The sequence below is a fragment of the Palaemon carinicauda genome, chromosome 18 (genome assembly GCF_036898095.1).
Source record: "Palaemon carinicauda isolate YSFRI2023 chromosome 18, ASM3689809v2, whole genome shotgun sequence".
Taxonomy (NCBI): Eukaryota; Metazoa; Arthropoda; class Malacostraca; order Decapoda; family Palaemonidae; genus Palaemon; species Palaemon carinicauda.
Window position 1 is genome coordinate 64,695,798 of NC_090742.1, and position 18,541 is coordinate 64,714,338.

General features: G+C 37.0%; 1 protein-coding gene across 2 annotated transcripts; it reads right to left on the reverse strand.

Moving 5' to 3' along the window:
- Positions 1–3,473: 3,473 nt before the first annotated feature.
- Positions 3,474–18,380, reverse strand: LOC137657100 (ribosome biogenesis protein SLX9 homolog). 2 transcript variants are annotated; one of them, XM_068391464.1, is made up of 5 exons: positions 18,255–18,380; positions 15,473–15,652; positions 13,714–13,889; positions 7,997–8,198; positions 3,474–3,620 (listed from the first exon to the last, which is right to left on the reverse strand). In XM_068391464.1, the coding sequence occupies exons 2-5, from the start codon at positions 15,616–15,618 to the stop codon at positions 3,479–3,481; spliced, it is 666 nt and encodes a 221-aa protein (XP_068247565.1). In that variant the 5' UTR covers positions 15,619–15,652; positions 18,255–18,380; the 3' UTR covers positions 3,474–3,478. The 2 variants fall into 2 exon arrangements, with proteins under 2 accessions (XP_068247565.1, XP_068247566.1); XM_068391465.1 differs by lacking the exon at positions 18,255–18,380 and adding an exon at positions 18,064–18,084.
- Between the last annotated feature and the right edge of the window lie 161 nt (positions 18,381–18,541).

An 18,541-nucleotide genomic window follows, 5' to 3' on the forward strand; every position in this document is an offset into this window, starting at 1 on the left:
GCCGAGGTTAAAGGTTGTGATGAGGTCCTTTAGTATGGGTTGCAGCCCTGTATACTTTAGCACCTTTGAGTTGATTCAGCCTCCCAAGAGGAACGCTGCGCTCAGTAAGGAAGACGATCTTATTAAAGGCAGAGTAACGGTTCAAGTCGACTTCCTTACCAGGTACTTATTATTTCATTGTTATTGTGGATAACTGATTATATGAAATACGGGATACTTAGCTATCCTTTAGTCTTGTACACTGGTTTTTCACCCACCCCCCTGGGTGTGAATCAGCTACATGATTATCGGGTAAGTTTAATATTGGAAAATGTTATTTTTATTAGTAAAATAAATTTTTGAATATACTTACCCGATAATCATGATTTAATCGACCCTCCCTTCCTCCCCATAGAGAACCAGTGGACCGAGGAATAATTGAGGAGGTGTCAACAAGAAGTACTTGAGTACCTGGCCACAGGTGGCGCTGGTAAATACACCCCCTTCTAGTATTGTGATAGCTGGCGTATCCCTCCATAGAATTCTGTCGGGCAACGGAGTTGACAGCTACATGATTATCGGGTAAGTATATTCAAAAATTTATTTTACTAATAAAAATAACATTTTATCACAATGCCCTGTCTCCATTACCTGCCACTGGTGGTTTTGCATTCCAGGGCATTGAGTCTTACCTAACCTTTCACAAATGACAGTTTATCACAATGCCCTGTCTCCATAATCTGTATAGTATGTGGTTTTATTTCACAAATGACAGTTTATCACAGTGCCCTGTCTCTATTACCTGCCACTGGTGGTTTTGCATTCCAGGGCATTGTGTCTTACCTCACCTTTCACAAATGACAGTTTATCACAATGCCCTGTCTCCATAACCTGTATATGTGGTTTTATATCTCTTACGTAACGTTTCACAAATGACAGTTTATCACAGTGCCCTGTCTCCATAACCTGTTGTCCAGGTGGAATTGCATCCTGGGGTATTATGTTTTACCTAACCTTTTACATGTGACAGTAAATCATAATTCTCTGTCTTCATAACCTGTCGGATATGATTTTGTATCCCAAAGCATTGTGTCTTACCTAACCTTTCGTAAGTGACAGGTTATCTCAGTGTCATACCTCTGTTACCTATTACTGATAGTTTTGCATCCTAGGGGAGTGTATCTTGTGTAACCATTCACTTGTGGCTGTTTATCACAAAGCTCTGTCTCCAATAACCAATTATATCATGCTTGTTCCTACACCTAATACAAACTATTGACATTTAATAAGAGTATGGCATCAACTGTTAAACTTTTAACAATGTAAACAATGGTTTATTCTAGAGTTTGAAGTAGGTCCTTCCCACCTGATAGGTAGAGTAAACCTCATTTAGACTTCAGCTGCTGCTCTGTACACGAACATCACGGCATCCTTATTCTTGTGATCCTTTTTTTTGGATAGCTACCTCAAGGGTAGACATGCAGCTTTACCCAGGTAAAGCCTGAGAAAGCCGGAGTTATATCCCCATCAACTCCTCTTTTTACAAGGGGCATGTCTGTTTGTAGGCATTCCCTTAAGAGAGGTGTTACCCTTGCAGAGGGTAGAGTTTACAAAGAATTAGTATTCTAACAGACCCTCATCAGCATCTGACTTGGCAACATTCAAGCTGATGATGATGAAATTTTGTAGCTCCTTTTCCCCTTTTCAGTAACTAAACCTACTGTGTCACCATCAGGTTCCTCCGTGGCTGGGTCTTCCATGGGAATTTTAACGAAGTCAGACTCTGCCTTGCCATCCGGAAGTGTTTAGAATTGGGGTTTCGGTAATCCTGGACAAAAACAAGCTGGAAATCGTGTAAGATGGGTTTCCTGTCTTCACCCAACTTGACTTCAAGACTGTATTTCTGCTTACGCTAGCCTCAACCAAGAGAGTTGAAGAATTATACGGCATCTCGTATGCTGTTGGAAGGTTTCTTTTACTTTCTTTCCACAGTTCATGGCAAAAACTCAGAAGCCGTAGATCCCTGATCCTAGGTTCGAGACCTTCTCAGTTACCTCTCAAAGAAGTGACTAGCAATCAAGATAATCTGCTACTTTGCCCTGTGAGTAGTCGAGATACTACCTAAAAGAACTAAGTGCTTCAGACCCAAGCACCAGTCTTTTTCTTAGCTTTGGAAAGGTTGAGACACTGCTTTCCAAGGACACCATTTCCTCCTGGCTTTGAGAAGCCATCAGGCATGCCTTGGGCCTTTAGGATCCTCGAGTTTGAGGGCACACAATGTCAGGAGTATCTATCCGTGGCATAGGCCATGAAGGTAGGAGTCTGGAAATTAGACTAACTTCACTGACCATTACCTCCAGAGCCATATGCACAGGTCCCTGGATACCTTTCTACTGGAACCATTGGTAACTGCTCTTCTCTAGTAATTTCCTTAATTCCTTTCGTCTTTGGGCTATTTTCCCTGTTGGAGCCCTTGGGCTTATGGCATTCTGCTTTTCCAACCAGCTTAGCAAGTAATAATAATAATAATAATGAACCCAGCTCACTGGCAGGGCAAGTACCATTATGTTAAGATAGCAGTTGCAATTAAAGTCTTGAGTGAAAGCTAGGAATGTCTGGAAGTTTTGTTTCTTCTTTCGTTCTCTTGGGGTACAGCAGTCGTGCCATTATGTGCTGAACCAGATGCTAGAAGCAGTTAAGCTATCCACTCAAGTGACTACAGTATTTATAATTGGTACTGTATTAAAATATTTCTCAATCCTCCAAGCAAGGCGGACGATGGGCCTGTCTTATGTACATTCATTAATTATATAATGTCTATACACTGGAAAGAAATCCTATGGATAGTAGGTAGTAGGTTGGCCAGGGCACCAGCCACCTGTTGATACTACCGCTAGAGTTATTGGGTCCTTTGTCTGGCCAGACAGTAGTACGTTGGATCCTTCCCTCTTGTTACGGCTCATTTTCCCTTTGCCTACACAATATACTGTACAGTATGCTCCTTTACACTTCTGAGGCGATACATAAACATAGAAAACCAACTGAACTGTAGCATTTCAAAACCTCCTAGCAAGTCTCAAAACTATTCTAGAATACTGTACCTACTGATTTGCAATACAGTATTAGCCTAGATTCATTCTATGCAACATCTCATCTAGTCTGGATTATTGTAATCAATCCAAGCAACATTTCATCAATATTCTATGCAACATTTTGGAATATTCTATACACCATTTTATCAGTGCAGTATTGGTACATTCTGTACATTTTGTAAGTACTGTACACTATTTTGTGAATGATTCCTCAACACTCAATTTCTCAAAGAAATCCACTTAATGTCTAAGCTTAAGTTTTCCGCAACAAATTATTGTTACTTCAAAGCAGTTTTAAGAAAGTTAGCATCATCTTCTGGTTAAAACACTTTCAGGTTCAACAAAGAGAAAAAATATAAATATTGATACTTAAGGACAAGCTGAATTAAAAAAATGGTGAAATATTCCTACTTTTTATTATTTGATTCATTATTTGATTCGTCCTCATATAAAACTCTGGTTTTCACTGCTCTGGAGGCTGCGGCACATGGATCTTTAATGAATTCTTGGTCTTTATTGATTGCAACAAACATGTTTACGTCAGCCATCCTGGAAAGACAGAATAAGCATAAGTACATAAAAACTAAAACAATTATTAGTAGGTACTTGGTATGTAACAACTACAGTAGTTGTTTACTTCCAATGGTCAAACAAAAGAAACAATGATTAAAAAAGGGATTTTGACGAAGGAAAAATCTATTTCTGGGGAGAGACCTGTGACACCAGGTGAAAAGGGTCCTTCTTTACACTTTTCTAATATAAATCTTCCAAATATACCAGAGAAAGATAAAAGCATGGAATGCAGAGGTTACTACCCTCGCGCGATCACCTTGTGGGTGTCGTGTATACAACAAGGGCGTGTAAAAACCACTATTCACAGGCTGTCTTCCATTTAGATAATCCCTTCATCAAAGGGGAGGGCCGATCTTCTTACACCCTCAGATAATTTTGAATTAACTTGATTATTTTATAAGTAGGTTTTCTTTGACAATTTCATTTTATTTTTATACAATATTAGTTTCAATAAATAGTCTACCATGCACTTTTCATTCCCACGGAAGAAAACTCAGCCTGAGGAGTGAACAAGGTTATCAGATCGTATTCCCAAAATTCTACATAACTTCTGATCCCAGCCTACAATTCTTCTAGAAGACTGTTGCTTCCAATCGACCCCTTGATAGAACTCTGAAGATTGCTGCACACACCTAAAACATTGTTCCAAGAAGATTGCTGTATACAACTAAAACATTGTTCCAAGATTGCTGCACACAGCTAAAATGTTGTCCCAAGAAAATTGCTACACACACCTAAAATATTGTTCCAAGAAGATTGCTGCACACACCTAAATTATTGTTCAAAGAAGATTGCTGTACACAACTAAAACATTGTTCCAAGAAGATTGCTGCACACAGCTAAAATTTTGTCCCAAGAAGAGTGCTGCACACAGCTAAAACGTTGTTCCAAGAAGATAGCTGCACACAGCTAAAATGTTGTTCCAAGAAGAGTGCTGCACACAGCTAAAACGTTGTTCCAAGAAGATTGCTGCACACAGCTAAAACATTGTTCCAAGAAAACTGCTGCACACAGCTAGAACATTGTTCCAAGAAAACTGCTGCACACAGCTAAAACATTGTTCCAAGAAGATTACTGCACACAGCTAAAATGTTGTTCCAAGAAGATAGCTGCACACACCTAAAACATATTATAGATGATTGATGCTACATCTGATCAAGAACTCTTCGGTAAAATTCCTGCTCTTAGACTTCATCTTGAAGGTTACTTCTACCAAAGGAAATTCTTATCAGAATGATGCTCACAGTCAAGATCTATTTGAAGATTACGGCTTCCAAGCCAAGCTGCTTTTACAAAATTGCTATTTCCAATCAGGATCTCTGATGAAGACTGATGATGCTTCGAGCCAAAACCTCCTCTATGAAGACTCGTAATGCTTCGAGTCAAAACCTCCTCTACAAAATCAAGACCTTTTCTAGAAGATTGATGCTTCCAATCAAGATTTCCAGAATATTACCACTCCTAATCGAGACCATGTCAGGAAGATAATTTCTTCCAATCTAAATTGCTAGAAAATTGCTACCTCTTATCAAGATAGCTTCAAAAATATGGTTCTTCCAACCAAGATCTCTTCTAGAAGATTGTTTCCTCCAATTCAGACCTAATTTCTCAAAAATTACTGCTACAAATCATTATCACATCTTGTTGCTACCAGCCAAGATCTCATCTAGAGAATAGATACTGCTTCCATCCAAAACCTCTTCTAGAAGAATTCTGCTTTCAATAAAGTTACTTTCTATAAGATTACAGCTTCCAAACAAGATCTTGGCTGGAAGATTAATTTCAAGACCTTTTCTAGAAGATTGAAATCACCAACAAAGATTTTTTTTATATGATTACAGCTGCTTCCAGTCCAGACTACTCCTAGAAGATTGGAGCTCCCAGCCATTATCTCTCCTAACAACGACCTCTTCTACAAGATTGCTGATCCCAACCACAATCTTTTCTAGAAGACATATTACTGTACTTTCAAATAAAACTACTTCTAAAAGATTGATGTTGCTTCCAGTTGATACCTTTTTAGAAGATAGATGCTTCCAATCAGATTGCATCATGAAATTTACAGCTGCTCACAGCCAAAACCTCTTCTTGAAAATTCAGGCCAGACTTTTTTTTTTAGAAGATCGCTGCCTCCAGCTAAAATTTTATCTATGACATTAATGCTGCTTCCTATCAAGATCTCTTCATAAGCCTCTCAATCAAGACTATTTCTAGAAGAATGATGCTGCTTCCAGTCAAAACTATTTCTAGAAGATTGTGTCCAGCCAAGGCCTCTTCTAGAAGATTGCTACTTTCAACCAGGTGCAAGTCAAGAAGACTGCCACTTCCAAACAAGACATCATTTACACAAAGAGAGTCTGTTCTCACCTGACTTTTGTGGGTGGAGCTTCATTGTCCACAAACCTCATGCATTTGTGGCCGACTCCACCTTCAAACCTTTCGATCGTGTAAACCCCGCTTTACGAAGATTAACCCTTGAAGACTGCTGCTTCCAGCCATGCTGTTCCCATCCAAAAATCTTCTAGAAGTTGGCTGCATCCAATCAAGTAATTTTCTAGAAGATAACTACTTCCAATCAAGATTTCAGGTAAAATGTTGATGCTAGATAAAACTTCATCTAGAAGACTGCTGCTTGCTGCTTCCATTTATGATCTCTGAAGAAATTACTGCTTTCAATCAAAACCTCTTGCTGGTTACAGCTAAGAGAATTTCTCCTTCTCATTAATACCTTTTCTAAAAGATTGATCCGTTCAATTAATACCTTCTTTGGAAAATCGATACTTCGTCAAGAAGATTATTGGTCTCAATGAATGTAATCCCTTCAAGAAGACTGGTGCTTGCAATAAAAAATATTGTGCCTTGCTATCAAAATCTCTTCAAGAAAATCGAAGCAGCTATCAATCAAAATCTCTTTCAGTAATCACTGCTTCCAATGAATGAGGATCTCTTCAAGAAGACTGGTACTTGCAATCAAAAACTCTTCTTGAAGATTACTGCTCCCAACCTCCCAACCAAGACCCATTGCTTCCAATCAAAATAATTTTAAGAAGGTAACTGCTTTTAAACAAGATCTCTTCTGAAAGATTACTGCTTTCATTCAAGATTGAGTCAAAAAGGGAAGAAAACCAAAATCTCTTCAAGAAGATAAATGCCACTCCTATGCAAGATCTCTTCTATAAGATTTAATGCGACATTCAAAAAGTCTTTTTTAAGATAACTACTCCTTCCAATCAAGACCACTTCTAGAGGACAGCAAGTAACAATCAAGAAGTCTTCTAGAATACCAAAGCAGTTTCGAGCCCAGACCTCTTCTAGAAAACAGATGCTGCTTCCAGTCAAAGCCTCTTCTAGAAGATGCCTCCTTCCAATCAACATATCAAAGTAGATTACTGCTTCCAATCGAGAGATAAACTGCAAAGACCTCTACTAGAAGATTACTGCTCCCAGCTATAATCTCTTAGAAGATTAATGCTTTCAATGAAAAGCTTTCTTCAAGAGGATTGGTGCTTACAATCAAGAACTCTTCAAGAAGGTTACCTTTCCCAACTAGAACCCCTTCTAGAAGATTTATGCTGCTTCTAAATAATACCTTTTCTAGAGGATTGCTGCTTCCAGTCTAGATCTTTTCAAATAGATTGGTGCATCCAACAAAGACCTATTCTAGAAGTTAGCAGATTGTTGATTCCAATCAAGACCTCTTTAAGATGATTACTATTTTTAGCCAAGATTTTTTAGACATGAGACAAAATACCATCAGAGATGGAATATGAAACAAGAAGGCAAAGCATAGCTAACTAAAACAATTTAGAAAATTCTAACAGAGAACTGCCTTGTATAAATGAAAATAAAAGTCCCAGGCTAAAGGGCAAATATCAATAAAGCCGAATTAAATCATTTTGAAAAATCTCCTTACTCCATAAATAAGACAATACCATTATAAAGAACGAAGTTCAACCAGGGTCCTCACAGACCCTACAACAAGTTAAGGTTAAGAACGTAAAAATAAAAGCATATAAGCCGTTCTGAGTTCTCGCCCACCAAAAGGAATTACTGTACTTTCCTAATACAGTATGTGGTAATTTTCTGGTACACCAAAATTTTATTTGTTTACGTATTTAATTTCATTGGCCTCATACAAAATGTTTTCATAGGTTGAGACGACCCTATGAGCTTTCTGAAATTATCTCAACTCCTACTGATAAGTGTGTCATGAAATTTCCTTAAAAACTGTACATTTTAAACAAAAACTGTAACAGAAGTCATACATAGAACAAAAATCCTCTCGGCAATATGAACAATCATGTCCCAATATTGTAAGAAAAACACATCACCATTAATGATACAGTACTCACATTTCTTCGGTTGCCTTTTTCTGCTTCTTTGTCGACCTCACTTTAGTAGAAACGGGACGTTTGTTTTGACTAGTTGCAGCGAGAACTTCCTCTAACGACGGAAGGGCATCGAGCAATGGATGAACATCTCCGACAATTGCGGTTTTCTCTCTCCTCTTCCTTTCCTTGGCTTCTCTTTCACACGCCTTAATAGTATCAAATGCTGAAAAGGGAAATTTACGTAAATATTTGAGTATTTGAAAATATTCACTAAATCTAGTTTTCTAAGCAACTAGTACAATTTATATAGTTCTTTGAAGTACTGTTCTCTATATGTACATACTGTATATACATTCTACCTTTAAGAATCACACATCAAATCTAGGAAAATCGTCTTAACAAATAAGTTCATTTCTGTCTTACATAAACCAAATTACCATTATTACAAGTATCTATACACTTCTATACAATTGCAGTGCCGTAATGACCAAACTACCGTCGCAAAATTTAATGGTAATATAAGTGTGGCAGAATCAAAATTCTAAGTCATACCATACCAATAAGGATATCGAATTCGTGGGATCAGAAATGTAAAAAACCAAAAAGAACAAAAAATCTTGATGATTACAAGACTAAATTTCATAAAATTTCAGATGAATAGAAATCCTCTTCCCTACAACACAAGAAGACGTCGAGGAGAGATTTGCAATATCGTCACCCTCATAAACGCAGTAAGTCATTTTCTCCACTTGTTGGGAAATAAAAAAAAACCTTCTCATTTCCTAATTCTTTATATCATTGTGTTGAGCTTCAATTAACAAATTCTAATTCACAAACTCTTCTGTTAAGAATTTGTGAATTGAAACTCAAGATAATGATATAAACAATTAGGAAATGAGAAGGTTTTTTTTTGATTTTCCAACAAGTGGAGAAAATGACTTAGGCAGTTAGTTTATGAGGGTGACGATATCAAAAACCTTGCGCCACACTAAGGAAGTAATTCTTCAAAGTCCTTACGGCTTTAAGACAGTAAAATGTGTCGTTACATATTGCCTGTATGAATAATTGGTAAGAAACTAAAGAAATATAATTTCAAGAGCCATAAGAAAAACATTTGATGTTGTCAAGTGTTATTATTACTATAACTTGCTAAACCACAACCCTAGTTGGAAAAGCATATGTGGATGAGATCATGGTGAGGAGGTAGATGGAAATGGTTTGGGCATGCACTTTCCACTCCCTAAGAGAAATTAGCTTACCAAACTTTCAAATGGGTTCCACAAGGCAATGGAAGAGTTGGAAGACTCAGGCCTACATGGCTGGGGACCATGAATTGTGAAGTAGATGATGAATGGAGAAGTATTGATTTAAAAGCTCAAGATGGAAACAACTGGCAAAATCCAATCAAGGCCCTTTGTCTCGACAGGCGTAGGAGGAGAGGATGATGAAAAAGCAAAATAATTTCAAGAGCCACACTTAAAACATTTCTTGTGGCATCAAGTGCTGGAATTGCAGACCTTTAATGGCAAACTTCATACACAGTTTACTGTTACTTTCATCAATTGCATGGGTATCAATACAAAGCCCAAGAAAATAAAAAGACAAAAAAAGAAATGGCCCTACAAAGAGGAGTTTGAAAATATCTTGACTTCCATATGTTAAAGATGCTTACCTCCTACTATACTCTATAGATGAGTTATCAATGCAGTCTAGAAGTACATCCTTGGTACTGAAGCCAAGGACCATACTCATTACAAATGACAATCCCTAACCTAGGGTTTCATGAAAACAGCAGCCATTAACCCTTTTACCCCCAAAGGACGTACTGGTACGTTTCACAAAACCCATCCCTTTACCCCCATGGACGTTCCGGTATGTCCTTGCAAAAAAATGCTATAAAAATTTTTTTTCCATATTTTTGATAATTTTTTGAGAAAATTCAGGCATTTTCCAAGAGAGTGAGACCAACCTGACCTCTCTATGACAAAAATTATGGCTGTTAGAGCAATTTAAAAAAAAATATATTGCAAAATGTGCTGGGAAAAAAATAACCCCCTGGGGGTTAAGGGTTGGAAATTTCCAAATACCCCCGGGGGTAAAAGGGTTAAGATAAAAATAAGTCAACATAAAAACGGAATGCATTGGGCTTCAGCTTGTTAACTAAAAGCTACAAGATATAATTTTACCAATATCCAACACAAAGGTCATCATCATACTTTTCATCATAGGAATTTGTGTTGAATCAATCTTTGGAGGTGCAAAATCCACTTGGCATGTTGAGAATTAATTTGAAATACCTGCCTGATCACCATCAGCATAACAAATAATAATGATATAACTTAAGGTTAAATATTTTCAAGTTGAAACTAGCATGGAAAATGCATCAAATACAGTTAGTTACTGTATTAGGACAGTACCAAGGATGGACTAAAGATTGAATATTGTCATTTTTACTACATATATACAAACTTACCCAGAGTTAACCCTCATGCTAAAGACTGACAATGCCCTCAAGTAATTTATTTCATTCAGAAGAAAACCTTCTCCTTGAAACTAAAAACAGAAGATAAAAACTCACAGGATGTTGGTGCTCTGATAGTGACAAAACTTATAGCTACAATACTCTTTCGCTTAAGTAATGCAGTTTCAAATATAGATCCTTTGAGCAGAAAGATCATACAAATATACTGCCTACTAGGATTCCCTGACTGATATAGAAGCTATCAATTCTCTAAACACCCAATGGCTGAATGAGACCAAATTTCCTGGATTTTAAGGAATTATCAGGAATAATTGGAATACCATCTCCAACTCCCTGTAGTCTCTAGTAATAAACTCCAACTTCTAGAAGAACAAGCCACAAATTTACTTGCGCTTATGGCATGAAACATCACAGACTAACGGTAGAAACCACTAGAGAATTTTCATTAACCTGAGTAACAAAGTTGTTGAACCTGAATCTTTTCCAAAGATTCCTTCAAAATTATCTAATCACTCAGGTAGAACAGAACTCTGGTCCCCAGGAACCTTAGCCACTTGAAGATGGGAGCCATCCTGAGACTAAAACATAGGCACTTGAATAGGTGAATTTTTCATTCGTTCAAAAACTGAAGGAGTTTCATTAACTCCGGACTAATGTGAATATGAAGGTGTCTGCCAGGTCTAAAAAAAAAAAAAAAAAAAAACATCCAGTCCCCTTCCCCCACTTCTACAAGGACTATTAAATGAGTTGTTTTCTGGAGAACTGAATACCCCTTTAGAGGCAAGGCCTCCAAAACAGGCCTACATGCCTCTCCTGACATCTAAGGTACTAGGAAGAATCAGTCGTAAAATCCTAAGGAGGGATTTAAAACCTCTTACATTTTTCTCTAGAAGTTTGGATGAATTGTTTAGATGAGTTGGAAATGAAAGCAGTTCCTTAGATAGGAAAAGGTTTGTGGACAGGACTTTCATACTCTTCCTCTACCACGGGAAAGGACCCGGGTTCATACTCTTCCTCTACCACGGGAAAGGACCCGGGGATCGAGTTGAAGGATTCCCAAACTTGATGTAAGTGGGAAAGCCTTTCTTCTAAGGAAGGACCATCACCGTATTCATTTATAAGATCGACGATTCCTGTTGACACTGCAGATGAATAATAAAAATAAAACGAGCAGCAAATACCCAAGACATCAATTGAAATTCAGCATTCAATATGCAGAAGGAACACAGACAAAAAAAATAAGGGTAGTTTGTAGCGCTACGGCCAAACGTCCTAATTTGCTTATTATCGCTCCGACTGTTATCTTGTATAGAATAAAAACGTTTGGAAATGGTCTACGGATCTTAAATATGTTGTGTAAGGGGGGGTCCGGGGGGGTGCAGCCCCCCCGGGGTAAGAATACGGCTTTTAGCATAGGTTAGGTGGGTTTTTTAAGTTAGCTTCTCCCGTCGTACTTGTAGGTAAGGAAACTGTTGTGTAAGGGAGGAGGGGGGGGGGGTCCGCCCCCCTGGATAAGGATACGGCTTTTAGCATAGGTTAGGTGGGTTTTTTAAGTTAACTTCTCCCGCCAAAATCGTGGTTAGAACGACGGCCACAGTTCAGAATATTCCCGTTTTCTACGGGATCTGGCCGTCACCCTACAAACGCTCCAAAAATAATTAAATTCTGAAGAGGTAATAGGTTGGCCAAGGCACCACCTGTTGAGATACTAACACTAGAGAGTTATTTGGTTCTTTGACTGGCTAGATAGTACTACATTGGATCCCTCTATGGTTACAGTCCGTTTTTCCTTTGTTTGCACATACATCGTATGGTCTGGCCTATTCTTTACACATTCTCTTCTTTCCCCATACACCTGACGACACTAAGATAACTAAAAAAATCTTCACTCAAGGGGTTAACAACAGGACGTTAATTATCCAGTTGCTACTTTTTACTTGCTAAGGGTAAAAGTGACTTTAGATATGTTAAGCAGCTCTTCTAGGACACCAAAATCAAATAATTTTTCTCTTAGTCTTTGATAGTGCCATAGCCTCTGTACCAGGGTCTTCTACTTCCTTGAGTTAGAGTTCTCTTGCTTGAGGGTACACTCCGACAAACTATTCTATGTTTCCATATTTCCTTTCCTTCAATGGTCTATTTTTCCCTGTTGGAGCCCATGGGCTTATAGCATCCTGTTTTACCAACTAGGGTTTTAGCTGAGCTAGTAATGATAATAATAACTGCAGAATACAGAGGTTTATGATTGGAGCATACTCAGCTGATTACATTACAAATGAAGTTACAGAAAGGTGTTCAAAAGGAGAATAGAGAGGTTTATGATTGGAGCATACTCAGATGATCACATTACAAATGAAGTTACAGAAAGGTGTTCAAAAGGAGAATAGAGAGGTTTATGATTGGAGCATACTCAGATGATCACATTACAAATGAAGTTACAGAAAGGTGTTCAAAAGGAGAATAGAGAGGTTTATGATTGGAGCATACTCAGATGATCACATTACAAATGAAGTTACAGAAAGGTGTTCAAAAGGAGAATAGAGAGGTTTATGATTGGAGCATACTCAGATGATCACATTACAAATGAAGTTACAGAAAGGTGTTCAAAAGGAGAATAGAGAGGTTTATGATTGGAGCATACTCAGATGATCACATTACAAATGAAGTTGCTGAAGGGTGTTCAAAAGGACAAGATGGTTTGGACAAGTAATAAAAATGGAAGTACTGTGAGAAAAAGTCAGTATGGAAGTAACAGGAGGTAGAAAATATAGAGTTGGCACTGACAAAGATACAAACAATGGAAGACAAGATCACGGGTAGAAAGTAAGACTTTAGAGAAGGATGAGAACTAATCATGCATTTAACCCTATGAAGTGTAAACATGTAAACAACCCTATGAAGGGTAAACATATTTTAAAAATGCAACTGATGAAGTCCTCAAAAGCTTGAGAGAATTCACCAATGGTCTTTTTACATCGAAAGCATTTACAAAAATATTCGTCACATACCAATATGGCATACTGTATAAAGATAATTGATTGTAGCATACAAAAATAGATATAATATTCAACCTCAGGTTTGAGTCTCTGGATTCCGATCCATCATACAAATATAATTTGCAAGACGACTGAATTATAAATTTTAGGACAGAGGCCAGGCATTGGGACCAGGGAATATGAACTAAAGGGCTTCTCAAAATTATATGCCCATTATCAAATAAATAAATTAAGTTAAGAACTTGAAGAATATACTGTACTTTTTAGTAATTCCTTCCGCCTCTGCATTCTCCGATCCTTTTTAGTTACGCCTTCGTGTTTCGTGGCTCCTAAGGCTCCGGCTATACTCATTTTGTCAAAATCATCCTCGGCCGCAGGATCAAACGACGTCTTGACCTCTTCCATATTAATCTGGATCCCGGCAAACAAATTATCACTGAAAAGTAGAATTAAAAACTCAGACATATCGTCCTACATATTTGATGATTTACTGGTATTCTACACTGCTAAATAATAAAGAATAAGTACAGTACTGTACTGTTAAGTCAGACCAGTACTTTGATGATGTACACAGAACCTTATTTTGAACTTGTGAAAAACCTTAAATATTATTATTATTATTATTATTTGCTACGGTACAACCCTAGTTGGAAAAGCAGGATGCTATAAGCCCAGGGGCTCCAACAGGGAAAATAGTTATTTTAACCTCTTTACCCCCAGGCTATTTGGAAATTTCCAACCCAGTTATTTTTTTTCCCGGCACATTTTGCAGTATATTTTTTTTAAATTGCTCTAACAGGCTTAATTTTTGTCATAGAGAGGTCAGGTTGGTCTCATTCTCTTGGAAAATACCTGAATTTTCTCAAAACATTATCAAAAATATGAAAAAAAAAAATTTTATTGCATTTTTTTGCAAGGACGTACCGGTACGTCCATGGGGGTAAAGGGATGAGTTTTGTGAAACGTACCAGTACGTCCTTTGGGGGTAAAAGGGTTAAGAACAGTAACATTAAAATATATATCTCCTATATAAACTATAAAAACTTTCAAATTAGAATTCTAATTCTCATTTTACATCACAAAATAAAATGCGACTAAAGCTATTTTTATAATTTGTACCTTCCTTTGTGATGTTATCATGTTTAAAATTCAAATATTTGTTATTTTTTAATGCTTCCTAACTCAGTGTTTAAAGTAACATTAAAATGTGTATCATGCTTCAAGAATTCTCAGAGTTCCCTTTTCTAACAAGTCATCAGGCTATATACAGTATTCTCCCTCCTATTTTTTAAATTTTTCATGACTTTTTCTTTCTTTCTCCAACTAAATAATTTATTGATTGCCACCATCATCACCATCTACGCTACATGACGTGGGTTTTTTTATAAGAAAAATATTGTGCACCAAAAATAGTAGTCCCTTTTAACTAAAACTAGCATTTCAGGTATAAAGAGATCTTAAATTTCTTGATTGCTAACAATATGCTAAATTATATTGTACAGCAATACAGTGCATCCCATTTAAAACCAAATCTCTTCAGCAAAGTGCAAGAAGGGTTTAAAAAGCAATCCATTGGTTTTAAAATACTTCTAACTACTGTACAGTACTTCTAATACAAGCTTGTACAGTATTGTTATAAATACTGCTAAATATACCGGAGAAAAAAGTTGCATGGAATGCTAGGAATATATCCAGCTCGCTCACCCCTAAAGGGTGTCGGTATTAAAACTGGGGCGAGTGATACCAATACCAGAGATCCCTTTCCAATTAGGCTTCTCCCTCCTCAAAATCCTCCGTTAATACGAGGTGTTGTTCACTACAGCTACTGCCCCCCACCACCACCACTACCTAACCTTCTCCCAACATTCTTTGTTAGCACCCGTGAACGTTCGGACGTGTTTTTCGTAGCTCTGTGTTATTTTGTGTTTTTGAAGATGTCAAACGTTTTGGAGATCTATGCTCCCAAATTGAGTATTATATTTGTCTGTTTGGGATTTCTAGGTAGCGACGATAAAATACCTTTTGGGAGAGACTGCATCATTTGCTTTTATCACAGGCTTGAGCTGTTGCTTACTCGCAGCTTCAACAGAGGGCTGATGCTCACTTCCACTTTCCTTCTTAAGAGTAGTGTGGTACTTCTGTCGGATTCTCTTAATCTTTCCCATGATTGAAATCTTTCTTCAGTTAATAAAGGTGAACCTGAAAGAAATACAGAGCATATAATAAAGCAGGAAAAATATGACATAATATAAACAAATTTACAAGAGGATGTACCAGTACAAAACCTTACAGTAAAATGCAAATTTTGTAATAAAATAACAATTTCAAAATATGCAAGCAATACTTTTTAAGTGCCTAACAAACACTTAGGCCTACATAACAATATAAGTAAGGCCTTAATTAACTAAAAGTGAAGCTTCCAGACATATCAAAGGAACAGGAAATGTGTACAGAGAGGTAACTTAGTAACTTATAAGTACTGTATTGTGGGTGCTACACCAGCAAAAACCCCACTTCCTAAAAGTGAGCAAGTCCAAATGAATATAAGTACACTGTCTTTAACACTGAATGCTTAAGTTGGCCATGGATTTAGCATTGGAATTGCAATACCGTCTCATACCATAATTAATCTAGGATTGAAAGTTAAAATAATATAAACTATAAGCTTATACAGTTAATGATTAATCCCAATGTTTGAGAAACGCGCAAGTTGGTACGGCTTTATTGACCTATTCTTAAGACGGTAGGGTCCCTACATAATGAAAACTTTTTTTAAGACATTGAGTAATAATTACGCATTTACCAGACGTATCCCAACCAAATACAAACTTAACCGAATGTAAGGATGTATACAGCTGGGTCTGTATAAAATATTCGAACACATTGTAATACATGATGACCGAGTCTCTAACTATTGGGAACTTTGTAAACCATGGAGGAGCTACCCTGGACAGGTGTGCACACTGGGTGGAACTTAGAAAATGTTGGTAAGGTAACACTAAATCCTATTTCATAAATTGTAGACTAGCATTATAATATTGTATTACAGACCAAAATAAACTTTCCCCATTAAGAAAATCGGTTTGACAAGTAATAAGAAAGTGTACACCTGTCCCAACCAACTACATATACCCCAAACACTGAAACGACATGTTACTAACTAACCGATTCTACGTTATGTTGGTTTTACTATAGTTCCGGTCAGAACATTACTTTCTAACAAAGATGTTTTTCCAAGAGGAAATCTCCCGTTTTATTCAAAATTGATGTTTATTTTGGGAGCTAATGAATAATTAGTGAGATATACCATGATATATCTGTGGCTATTGGGGGACACCCAGTGGGAAACAGGGGTTTAAGGTGGGGAATATATACTGGAAAATAATAGTAAAACAAATAGTAAATACAAATCTGCTCTTCTTTATACTAATAAATGATGAGCGAGATATACCCTAAAATATTATTCTGACCGGATCAAGAATTTTACCGTTACATCTTTACTCATCTGGCCATAGGGAAATTGGCCCACATCTACAGGTAGTTCAGCCTATGTACCAAAGGCCTATGAAGCTATGCTCTTATTAATCAAATTACAGTACCTCTGAACAGAGTACAAGTCAATATTATATCTACAAAACCAAATTGTCCTCACTGAAGGGCTGATTATCAGGGTTTATTATAGTTATGGACAGAAAAAGCTTTTCTAGTAAAGAAAAGGTGTTTACCATAGACAAATGTCCATTTCTTTTTCTTTTTTTTTCAAAAATGACACCTATTTTCACTGCAGAGAAAAACTTAATTATCTAAGGAATAATAATCAATGGGGTTCGCGTGCGCAGCTCACCACGTATCGCTTGCCAGTACATAGGACCTTGATGATTTTCTTTATCCGCGAGCACACGGCAGAGCAAAAAACTTTGGGTTTCTAAAAAATATCCCTGTTCTCAGACAGTTTCAGTTTATTAGCACTTGAAATGGTCATATTCATTGAAAGCATAATAATTACGGAGCCTTTGTATATCAGTGGCCAGTTCCTCCCTTGTGAACTAAAAATGAACATCAACTAACCTCATCTTTCCCCCCTAACCTAACCTACAAGCCATGTCCTTACCTTCTTGCCTAACGAAGAGGGCTAATACCCCCCTGTGACCCTCCCTTACACTGCCGTACTCTAAGTTAGCCGTAAGCGTACATGCAGGTGGCCGCTGTCATACATACACCTCATATTTACTACAGGATAAACTATTTCTTCGGTTCAAGCTGTTCCGTCCATAACTATGATCATACCCATTATCAATCGGTATGGGGTTAAGGCAATTACAGTGGTTTAATAATACAATAGCAATGAAACTAAAAACCAAATTAATAGAAAATCATCAAATATAATAGTAAATAACGTCATAATAACAGTTTTAGAATGAACTGATAAACTGTAAATAGCCGACCGCAAGTCTATACTACAAGCTCCCTCTAGACATCCAAAAGACTGAATATATTAAGACTTTCAACAGAAAACTTAAGACTTTCTTGTTCTCTAAGCCTTTCGATAATGAGGATTTGGTAATTAACATCAATTATAATGTATAGTTGATGTTAATTACGCAACATACCTAAGAATGTATACGATGAACTGATCTCGTAGTCGTAGGTCCTGTAGTGCGTAGAGTGACCAGGAAAGCAGTTCTTAAAATAAACAAACATATGAATAAATAAATAAATAAATACATTAATAAATGAATAAATAAATAAATAAATAACTTAAGTAATAACAGTAACAGTGTTACTTAAAATAGCACGTTACCTTGCTCGGGTTGTAGATTACAGCCTTCGTAAATAACGGACTACTATTGTTTCGACACAGTATTAGTTTTTTATAAGATTAACTTTGTAACGGCACACCAAATATATCTTCATTTTCTTCCTTTGTTATTCCTTTGTGTTTTCACGTTCTTCAAATTGTTTTATTTTCTAAGTAACAAAGCGCAAAGTCTGCAAGTTGCTAGTTCACATAAAGAATTGTGTAATAATGAAATCCTCCTGTTGAATTAAAAATATAATAGTTCCATGCCAAGAACTAGAACAGTGCCT